The sequence below is a fragment of the Oncorhynchus masou genome, unplaced genomic scaffold (genome assembly GCF_036934945.1).
Source record: "Oncorhynchus masou masou isolate Uvic2021 unplaced genomic scaffold, UVic_Omas_1.1 unplaced_scaffold_3461, whole genome shotgun sequence".
NCBI lineage: Eukaryota > Metazoa > Chordata > Actinopteri > Salmoniformes > Salmonidae > Oncorhynchus > Oncorhynchus masou.
Window position 1 is genome coordinate 21,368 of NW_027009870.1, and position 11,932 is coordinate 33,299.

Below are 11,932 nucleotides of genomic sequence, written 5' to 3' on the forward strand. Positions count from 1 at the left end.
CCAACTTGTCACAACTGTGGGAAGCATTGGAGTCGACACGGGCCAGAATCCCTGCGGAACGTTTTGGACACCTAGTGGAGTACACGACCCGACGAATAGAAGCTGTTCTGAGAGCAAAAGGGTGTACAACTCAATATTAGGAAGGTGTGCCCTAATGTTTTGTACTCTCAGGGTAAAAAAGGCTTCATAAATAAATGTGATTGATTGATTGAAATAGTCAGTAGAAACAGATACAGGCAGTCATGCAGTGGTTTTCACTGATTGGCTAAGGCTTCTGTGGCAAACAGACAAAGCTATCCCCAAGCTATCCTACAGTCCACTTCATCTATCCCCAAGCTATCCTACAGTCCACTTCATCTATCCCCAAGCTATCCTACAGTCCACTTCATCTATCCCCAAGCTATCCTACAGTCCACATCATCTATCCCCAAGCTATCCTACACTCCACATCATCTATCTCCAAGCTATCCTACAGTCCACTTCATCTATCCCCAAGCTATCCTACAGTCCACTTCATCTATCCCCAAGCTATCCTACAGTCCACTTCATCTATCCCCAAGCTATCCTACAGTCCACTTCATCTATCCCCAAGCTATCCTACAGTCCACTTCATCTATCCCCAAGCTATCCTACAGTCCACTTCATCTATCCCCAAGCTATCCTACAGTCCACTTCATCTATCCCCAAGCTATCCTACAGTCCACTTCATCTATCTCCAAGCTATCCTACAGTCCACTTCATCTATCCCCAAGCTATCCTACAGTCCACATCATCTATCCCCATCTATCCCCAAGTCTGATAAGATGAAGGGTTGGGGTGAGTGTCAATTTGTCAAAAACAGCGGGTGCGCAATTTCATATATTAATGAAGTCTGGAGGTATTGCTCGCCTGAGATAGAGAACCGCATGATAAGCTGTAGTCTACACTATCATACGTAGAGAGGTGTCATCTATATTATTCGTAGCCATCTTTTTACCACCACAAACTGATGCTGGCGCTAAGACCGCAACCAGCTGTATAAGGCCATAATCAAACTGGAAATTGCTCACCCTGAAGCGACACTCCTAGTGGCCCGGGGACTGTAATGCAGGCAAACTTAAATCTGTTTTACCTAACTTCTACCAGCATGTCACATGTGCAACCAAATGAAAAAACTCAAGACCACCTCCACAAACAGAGGCGCATACACAGTTATCCCTCACCCTCCATTTGGAGATCTGACCATAACTCTATCTTCCTGCTTACAAGCAAACACTAAAGCAGGAAGTACCAGTGACTCGCTCAATACGGAAGTGGTCAGATGACTCAGATGCTACGCTACAGGACTGTTTTGGTAGCACAGACTGGAATATGTTCCGAGATTCATCCAATGGCATTGAGGAGTAAACCACCTCAGTCACCGGCTTCATCAATAAGTGCATCGACAACGTCGTCCCCACAGTGACCGTACGTACAGTGGGGCAAAAAAGTATTTAGTCAGCCACCAATTGTGCAAGTTCTCCCACTTAAAAAGATGAGAGAGGCCTGTACATTTCATCATAGGTACACTTCAACTATGAGAGACAAAATGAGAAGAAAAAAAATCCAGAAAATCACATTCTAGGATTTTTTTATTTTTTTATTTGCAAATTATGGTGGAAAATAAGCATTTGGTCAATAACAAAAGTTTATCTCAATACTTTGTTACATACCCTTTTTTGGCAATGACAGAGGTCAAATGTTTTCTGTAAGTCTTCACAAGGTTTTCACACACTGTTGCTGGTATTTTGGCCCATTCCTCCATGCAGATCTCCTCTAGAGCAGTGATGTTTTGGGGCTGTTGCTGGGCAACACGGACTTTCAATTCCCTCCAAAGACAAAACCGCTTCTATCTTAAGGACACCAGACTGTTAAATAGCCATCACTAGGCAGCTTCCACCCGGTTATGTAATCCTGCACTTTAGAGGCTGCTGACCCATTGACTTGAAATCACTGGCCACTTTAATAATGGAACACTTTAATAAGGTTTACATATTTTTGCTTTACTCATCTCATATGTATATACTGTATTCTATTCTACTGTATCTTAGTCTATGTATTACTCATCTCATATGTATATACTGTATTCTATACTATTCTACTGTATCTTAGTCTATGTATTACTCATCTCATATGTATATACTGTATTCTATTCTACTGTATCTTAGTCTATGTATTACTCATCTCATATGTATATACTGTATTCTATTCTACTGTATTCTACTGCAGACAGACAGGGTATTGGTTTATTGGTCTCCTGGTTGTGTACCAGACAGGGTATTGGTTTATTGGTTTCCTGGTTGTGTACCAGACAGGAAGCAGACAGACAGAGTATTGGTTTATTGGTTTTCCTGGTTGTGTACCAGACAGGGTATTGGTTTCCTGGTTGTATACCAGACAGGAAACAGACAGACAGGGTATTGGTTTATTGGTTTCCTGGTTGTATACCAGACAGGAAACAGACAGACAGGGTTTTGGTTTCCTGGTTGTATACCAGACAGGAAACAGACAGACAGGGTATTGGTTTCCTGGTTTCCTGGTTGTATACCAGACAGGAAACAGACAGACAGGGTTTTGGTTTCCTGGTTGTATACCAGACAGGAAACAGACAGACAGGGTATTGGTTTCCTGGTTTCCTGGTTGTATACCAGACAGGAAACAGACAGACAGGGTATTGGTTTATTGGTCTCCTGGTTGTATACCAGACAGGAAACAGACAGTGAGGGTAATGGTGTGTGTGTGTGTGTGTGTGTGTGTGTGTGTGTGTGTGTGTGTGTGTGTGTGTGTGTGTGTGTGTGTGTGTGTGTGTGTGTGTGTGTGTGTGTGACAATTAGGGGATTTAGGTCATCGTCTGCTGTATTGTCTGCTGTACTCACCATAGTCTGTGTTCTCAGGTTCCCAACAGTTAGATGGCCAGAAGTAGGGAGTCTGAGGGGGGTGGAAAGAGGGAGGGAGGGAGAAATGGGAAATCAGTGAAGAACAAACAACATTGTAAATACAACCCATATTTAAGTTGATTTATTTTCCCGTTTATGTACTTTAACCATTTGCACATCGTTACAATACTGTATATAAACATATGTCATTTGTAATGTCTTTATTCGTTTGGAACTTCTGTGAGTGTAATGTTCACTGTTCATTTTTATTGTTTATTTCACTTACATGTTTCCCATGCCAATAAAGCCCTTTGAATTGAGAGGAATAAAGTGTGAGCGAGAGAGAGAGCATGGTGAAATGATTCTAATAGACACTCAATGGACCCATATGATTCCAACAGACTCTATGGACCAATATGATTCTCAAAGACCCTCTATAGACCAATATGATTCCAACAGACTCTCTATGGACCCATATGATTCCAACAGACTCTCTATGGACCAATATGATTCTAATAGACACTCTATAGACTCCTATGATTCTAACAGACTCTCTATGGACCAATATGATTCCAACAGACTCTCTATGGACCCATATGATTCCAACAGACTCTCTATGGACCAATATGATTCTCAAAGACTCTCTATAGACCCATATGTGGGAACTCCTTCAAGACTGTTGGAAAAGCATTCCAGGTGAAGCTGATTGACAGAATGCCAAGAGTGTGCAAAGCTGTCATCAAGGCAAAGGGTGGCTATTTGGAAGAATCTCAAATCAAAAATATATTTTGATTTCTTTAACTATTTTGGTTACACCATGATTCCATAAATGTTATTTCATAGTTTTGATGTCATCACTTATTCTACAATGTAGAAAATAGTCCAAATAAAGAAAAACCAGAAGAGGAAGTTGGAGACAGGGACAGTACTCGCTGACTGACACCCTACAGGTGATATTATACTGTAACTACGGAGCTCATTGACAGCTGCCGTTTGTTTGGCTGTCTACTGTAGCTGTCTATGACGAGCTCGTCAATCAGAGTAGAACAGAACCGTGTTTAACAGAGAGAATCAGTCAGACACTAGAGTCAACCACGTGTCTAGAATACTAGCTGTTGTCTCCATAGTGGAACATTCAGGATATTTAACCAGATTGTTTCAGATCATTTCTGTTATTGTGGGCTACTGTGTGGCTCAGTCGGTAGAGCATGGCGCTTGCAACGCCAAGCGTCGTGGGTTCGATTCCCGGTAGGGCCACCCATATGTAAAAGTATGTAAAAGTAGTGGCCCCAGCCGACTTGTAAGTCGCTTTGGACAAAAGCGTCTGCTAAATGGGATATATTATTCAAGATTTTTATTTTTATTTTTTTTATTTAACCTGGCAAGTCAGTTAAGAACACATTCTTATTTTCAATGACGGCCTGGGAACAGTGGGTTAACTGCCTGTTCAGGGGCAGAACGACAGATTTGTACCTTGTCAGCTCAGGGGTTTGAACTCGCAACCTTCCGGTTACTAGTCCAACGCTCTAACCACTAGGCTACCCTCACCCATGAATTAAGGATATTTTTTTGTTTTCAATATTGTTCTGTAAACTTTACCTATAGTTTATACCTGATTTGTAAACAGCACCTATAGTTTATACCTGATCTGTAAACAGCACCTATAGTTTATACCTGATCTGTAAACTTTACCTATAGTTTATACCTGATCTGTAAACTTTACCTATAGTTTATACCTGATCTGTAAACAGCACCTATAGTTTATACCTGATCTGTAAACAGCACCTATAGTTTATACCTGATCTGTAAACAGCACCTATAGTTTATACCTGATCTGTAAACAGCACCTATAGTTTATACCTGATATGTAAACAGCACCTATAGTTTATACCTGATCTGTAAACAGCACCTATAGTTTATACCTGATCTGTAAACAGCACCTATAGTTTATACCTGATCTGTAAACAGCACCTATAGTTTATACCTGATCTGTAAACAGCACCTATAGTTTATACCTGATCTGTAAACAGCACCTATAGTTTATACCTGATCTGTAAACAGCACCTATAGTTTACACCTGATCTGTAAACAGCACCTATAGTTTATACCTTTACTTGCTGCGGGTGATTCCCTGATCCTCCTCTACGCAGACGACACCATTCTATATACTTCCGGCCCGTCCTTGGACACTGTCTAACCTCCAAACGAGCTTCAATGCCATACAACACTCCTTCCGTGGCCTCCAACTGCTCTTAAACGCTAGTAAAACCAAATGCATGCTTTTCAACCGATCGCTGCCTGCACCCGCATGCCTGACGAGCATCACCACCCTGGATTGTTCCGACCTTGAATATGTGGACACCTATAAGTACCTAGGTGTCTGGCTAGACTGTAAACTCTCCTTCCAGACTCATATCAAACATCTCCAATTGAAAATCAAATCAAGAGTCGGCTTTCTATTCCGCAACAAAGCCTCCTTCACTCACGCCGCCAAACTTACCCTAGTAAAACTGACTATCCTACCGATCCTCGACTTCGGCGATGTCATCTACAAAATTGCCTCCAACACTCTACTCAGCAAACTGGATGCAGTTTATCACAGTGCCATCCGTTTTGTCACTAAAGCACCTTATACCACCCACCACTGCGACTTGTATGCTCTAGTCGGCTGGCCCTCGCTACATATTCGTCGCCAGACCCACTGGCTCCAGGTCATCTACAAGTCCATGCTAGGTAAAGCTCCGCCTTATCTCAGTTCACTGGTCACGATGGCAACACCCATCCGTAGCACGCGCTCTAGCAGGTGTATCTCACTGATCATCCCTAAAGCCAACACCTCATTTGGCCGCCTTTCGTTCCAGTACTCTGCTGCCTGTGACTGGAACGAATTGCAAAAATCCCTGAAGTTGGAGACTTTTATCTCCCTCACCAACTTCAAACATGTGCTATCTGAGCAGCTAACCGATCGCTGCAGCTGTACATAGTCTATTGGTAAATAGCCCACCCATTTTCACCTACCTCATCCCCACACTGTTTTTATTTATTTACTTTTCTGCTCTTTTGCACACCAGTATCTCTACCTGTACATGACCATCTGATCATTTATCACTCCAGTGCTAATCTGCAAAATTGTAATTATTCGCCTACCTCCTCATGCCTTTTGCACACAATGTATATAGACTCGCCTTTTTTGTACTGTGTTATTGACTTGTTAATTGTTTACTCCATGTGTAACTCTGTGTTGTCTGTTCACACTGCTATGCTTTATCTTGGCCAGGTCGCAGTTGCAAATGAGAACTTGTTCTCAACTAGCCTACCTGGTTAAATAAAGGTGAAAAAAATAAAAATAAAAATACCTGATCTGTAAACAGCACCTATAGTTTATACCTGATCTGTAAACAGCACCTATAGTTTATACCTGATCTGTAAACAGCACCTATAGTTTATACCTGATCTGTAAACAGCACCTATAGTTTATACCTGATCTGTAAACAGCACCTATAGTTTATACCTGATCTGTAAACAGCACCTATAGTTTATACCTGATCTGTAAACAGCACCTATAGTTTATACCGGCTGTGTTACTCTATCAAAGCATTCGTTGGCAGTATTAATAGAATACTGTGGTTTCAGGTATGAAGATAATATTAGATCAACTGAAGGGATATGTGTTTTGTACAGTACTGGATGTTTCTTCTGTCTCTACGTCCTACTGGGAAAGTGTTGTGTTAGTAGATGAGTGTTTGACTGGTTCATTTACTACAATAGAAGTTGGTCTTATCTTAGTAACTGAAACCTGTAGACGTTGGTCTTATCTTAGTAACTGAAACCTGTAGAAGTTGGTCTTATCTTAGTAGCTGAAACCTGTAGACGTTGGTCTTATCTTAGTAACTGAAACCTGTAGACGTTGGTCTTATCTTAGTAACTGAAACCTGTAGACGTTGGTCTTATCTTAGTAGCTGAAACCTGTAGACGTTGGTCTTATCTTAGTAACTGAAACCTGTAGACGTTGGTCTTATCTTAGTAACTGAAACCTGTAGAAGTTGATCTTATCTTAGTAGCTGAAACCTGTAGACGTTGGTCTTATCTTAGTAGCTGAAACCTGTAGAAGTTGGTCTTATCTTAGTAGCTGAAACCTGTAGACGTTGGTCTTATCTTAGTAACTGAAACCTGTAGAAGTTGGTCTTATCTTAGTAACTGAGTTCATCTCAGCCTATGCCTCCCTCCAGTCCCTCGACTTCTTGGCACTGACGGAAACATGGATCACCACAGATAACACTGCTACTCCCACTGCTCTCTCTTCGTCCGCCCACGTGTTCTCGCACACCCCGAGAGCTTCTGGTCAGCGGGGTGGTGGCACCGGGATCCTCATCTCTCCCAAGTGGTCATTCTCTCTCTCTCCCCTTACCCATCTGTCTATCGCCTCCTTTGAATTCCATGCTGTCACAGTTACCAGCCCTTTCAAGCTCAACATCCTTATCATTTATCGCCCTCCAGGTTCCCTCGGAGAGTTCATCAATGAGCTTGATGCCTTGATAAGCTCCTTTCCTGAGGACGGCTCACCTCTCACAGTCCTGGGCGACTTTAACCTCCCCACGTCTACCTTTGACTCATTCCTCTCTGCCTCCTTCTTTCCACTCCTCTCCTCTTTTGACCTCACCCTCTCACCTTCCCCCTACTCACAAGGCAGGCAATACGCTCGACCTCATCTTTACTAGATGCTGTTCTTCCACTAACCTCATTGCAACTCCCCTCCAAGTCTCCGACCACTACCTTGTATCCTTTTCCATCTCGCTCTCATCCAACACTTCCCACACTGCCCCTACTCGGATGGTATCGCGCCGTCCCAACCTTCGCTCTCTCTCCCCCGCTACTCTCTCCTCTTCCATCCTATCATCTCTTCCCTCTGCTCATACCTTCTCCAACCTATCTCCTGATTCTGCCTCCTCAACCCTCCTCTCTTCCCTTTCTGCATCCTTTGACTCTCTATGTCCCCTATCCTCCAGGCCGGCTCGGTCCTCCCTTCCCGCTCCGTGGCTCGACGACTCATTGCGAGCTCACAGAACAGTGCTCTGGGCAGCCGAGCGGAAATGGAGGAAAACTCGCCTCCCTGCGGACCTGGCATCCTTTCACTCCCTCCTCTCTACATTTTCCTCCTCTGTCTCTGCTGCTAAAGCCACTTTCTACCACTCTAAATTCCAAGCATCTGCCTCTAACCCTAGGAAGCTCTTTGCCACCTTCTCCTCCCTCCTGAATCCTCCTCCCCCCCCCCCTCCTCCCTCTCTGCAGATGACTTCGTCAACCATTTTGAAAAGAAGGTCGACGACATCCGATCCTCGTTTGCTAAGTCAAACGACACCGCTGGTTCTGCTCACACTGCCCTACCCTGTGCTCTGACCTCTTTCTCCCCTCTCTCTCCAGATGAAATCTCGCTTCTTGTGACGGCCGGCCGCCCAACAACCTGCCCGCTTGACCCTATCCCCTCCTCTCTTCTCCAGACCATTTCCGGAGACCTTCTCCCTTACCTCACCTCGCTCATCAACTCATCCCTGACCGCTGGCTACGTCCCTTCCGTCTTCAAGAGAGCGAGAGTTGCACCCCTTCTGAAAAAACCTACACTCGATCCCTCCGATGTCAACAACTACAGACCAGTATCCCTTCTTTCTTTTCTCTCCAAAACTCTTGAACGTGCCGTCCTTGGCCAGCTCTCCCGCTATCTCTCTCAGAATGACCTTCTTGATCCAAATCAGTCAGGTTTCAAGACTAGTCATTCAACTGAGACTGCTCTTCTCTGTATCACGGAGGCGCTCCGCACTGCTAAAGCTAACTCTCTCTCCTCTGCTCTCATCCTTCTAGACCTATCGGCTGCCTTCGATACTGTGAACCATCAGATCCTCCTCTCCACCCTCTCCGAGTTGGGCATCTCCGGCGCGGCCCACGCTTGGATTGCGTCCTACCTGACAGGTCGCTCCTACCAGGTGGCGTGGCGAGAATCTGTCTCCTCGCCACGCGCTCTCACCACTGGTGTCCCCCAGGGCTCTGTTCTAGGCCCTCTCCTATTCTCGCTATACACCAAGTCACTTGGCTCTGTCATAACCTCACATGGTCTCTCCTATCATTGCTATGCAGACGACACACAATTAATCTTCTCCTTTCCCCCTTCTGATGACCAGGTGGCGAATCGCATCTCTGCATGTCTGGCAGACATATCAGTGTGGATGACGGATCACCACCTCAAGCTGAACCTCGGCAAGACGGAGCTGCTCTTCCTCCCGGGGAAGGACTGCCCGTTCCATGATCTCGCCATCACGGTTGACAACTCCATTGTGTCCTCCACCCAGAGCGCTAAGAACCTTGGCGTGATCCTGGACAACACCCTGTCGTTCTCAACCAACATCATGGCGGTGGCCCGTTCCTGTAGGTTCATGCTCTACAACATCCGCAGAGTACGACCCTGCCTCACACAGGAAGCGGCGCAGGTCCTAATCCAGGCACTTGTCATCTCCCGTCTGGATTACTGCAACTCGCTGTTGGCTGGGCTCCCTGCCTGTGCCATTAAACCCCTACAACTCATCCAGAACGCCGCAGCCCGTCTGGTGTTCAACCTTCCCAAGTTCTCTCACGTCACCCCGCTCCTCCGCTCTCTCCACTGGCTTCCAGTTGAAGCTCGCATCCGCTACAAGACCATGGTGCTTGCCTACGGAGCTGTGAGGGGAACGGCACCGCAGTACCTCCAGGCTCTGATCAGGCCCTACACCCAAGCAAGGGCACTGCGTTCATCCACCTCTGGCCTGCTCGCCTCCCTACCACTGAGGAAGTACAGTTCCCGCTCAGCCCAGTCAAAACTGTTCGCTGCTCTGGCCCCCCAATGGTGGAACAAACTCCCTCACGACGCCAGGACAGCGGAGTCAATCACCACCTTCCGGAGACACCTGAAACCCCACCTCTTCAAGGAATACCTAGGATAGGATAAGTAATCCTTCTCACCCCCCCCCCCTTAATGATTTAGATGCACTATTGTAAAGTGGCTGTTCCACTGGATGTCAGAAGGTGAATTCACCAATTTGTAAGTCGCTCTGGATAAGAGCGTCTGCTAAATGACTTAAATGTAATGTAAATGAAACCTGTAGACGTTGGTCTTATCTTAGTAACTGAAACCTGTAAACGTTGGTCTTATCTTTGTACCTGAAACCTGTAGAAGGTTCCATCGTCCTTCAGTGTGAGCACATGGTCTGAGATGGGGAAGAAGTAGCCGTGGGCTGCCATCAGAGTGCCAAGGTGGAGTGCTTCTACTGTAACACAACAACAACAACAACAACAATAACATATTCAACAACAACATCAACAATAACAACAACATCATCAATAACATCATCAACAATAACAACAACATCAATAACATCATCAACATCAACAATAACATATTCATCAACATCAACAATAACATCAACATCAACAATAACATCATAAACAATAACAACATCTCCATCATCAATCTACACTGCTAAACAACATCATCATCAATAACATCATCATCAACAATAACAACATAAACAATAACAACATCTCCATCATCCATCATCAATCTCCTCTGCTAAACAACATCATCAACAACATCATCAACAATAACAACAACAATCTCCATCATCCATCAATCTCCACTACTAAACAACATCATCAACAACAACATAGACAACATATCCATCATCCATCATCAATCTCCCCTGCTAAACATCATCGATCCCACCATGTTTCAACATTGGTAGAGACAGTTTTAATGAAGCTCTCCCCTCAGCCCACAGAGCTCTAACTAAGGCGTTGAGGTCGATACGTAAAGCTCCCCTGCTAAACATCATCAATCCCACCATGTTTCAACATTGGTAGAGACAGTTTTAATGAAGCTCTCCCCTCAGCCCACAGAGCTCTAACTAAGGCGTTGAGGCCGATACGTAAAGCTCCCCTGCTAAACATCATCAATCCCACCATGTTTCAACATTGGTAGAGACAGTTTTAATGAAGCTCTCCCCTCAGCCCACAGAGCTCTAACTAAGGCGTTGAGGCCGATACGTAAAGCTCCCCTGCTAAACATCATCGATCCCACCATGTTTCAACATTGGTAGAGACAGTTTTAATGAAGCTCTCCCCTCAGCCCACAGAGCTCTAACTAAGGCGTTGAGGCCGATACGTAAAGCTCCCCTGCTAAACATCATCAATCCCACCATGTTTCAACATTGGTAGAGACAGTTTTAATGAAGCTCTCCCCTCAGCCCACAGAGCTCTAACTAAGGCTTTGAGGCCGATACGTAAAGCTCCCCTGCTAAACATCATCGATCCCACCATGTTTCAACATTGGTAGAGACAGTTTTAATGAAGCTCTCCCCTCAGCCCACAGAGCTCTAACTAAGGCGTTGAGACCGATTGTTAAAGGAATTCTAAATTCCTCTGTATTGTTTCCCAATCAGAATTTAATACTCTGTCAATGCATTCTAAGGGATTGTAAGACCCAATATTTTTTATAAGAATGGACAGAGCCCTGGTCTTAAAAGTTAGGTAACAGTGTTTAATTCAAGAGAGTACTGACCCAAAATACAAAGAACATTACATTTTAAAGAGAGAAGATAAAAATGACATCATCAGTTCTCACACTCTCTCCGATCCACACAATAGCGCAGTGTCTTTAGGTCTGGAGATTGTCTCCTACTCCCCTCATAAAGCAAACATTCCAATCTGTCTAAAAGACATACTCTCCTCCACTAATGGAACATCAAAGAACATTCTTATCTGTCTGCAAAGATATAGCCTTCTTCTCCCTTAAACCCGCAAGGTACAGACAATTCATTCGTTTGACCTACAATTTCAGTCCTAGTTTAACCAAAAATCCAGACATTTCATAACATAATAGTATTAAAACTTAATGGTTCTAATAAAAATGTATACATAATTAATCATTTCAACTATAATTTCCTCCAACACCGATACGTAAAGCTCCCTTGCTAAACAACATCAATCCCACCATGTTTCAACATTGGTAGAGACCC

The 11,932-nt window shown here is 44.3% G+C and overlaps 1 protein-coding gene across 1 annotated transcript in view; it reads right to left on the reverse strand.

The window, feature by feature from the left end:
- The window catches only part of LOC135534472 (regulator of G-protein signaling 7-like), a gene marked incomplete at its 3' end in the record, with an annotated part of 31,791 nt that extends 20,122 nt beyond the window's left edge, over nucleotides 1–11,669 (reverse strand). The window contains exons 1-3 of the mRNA XM_064961455.1: nucleotides 11,639–11,669; nucleotides 10,080–10,186; nucleotides 2,895–2,946 (exon numbers count right to left, since the gene is read on the reverse strand). Of these exons, the coding sequence (XP_064817527.1) occupies nucleotides 2,895–2,946; nucleotides 10,080–10,186; nucleotides 11,639–11,669 (190 nt within the window). The remainder of the gene's footprint in view (nucleotides 1–2,894; nucleotides 2,947–10,079; nucleotides 10,187–11,638) is intronic.
- Between the last annotated feature and the right edge of the window lie 263 nt (nucleotides 11,670–11,932).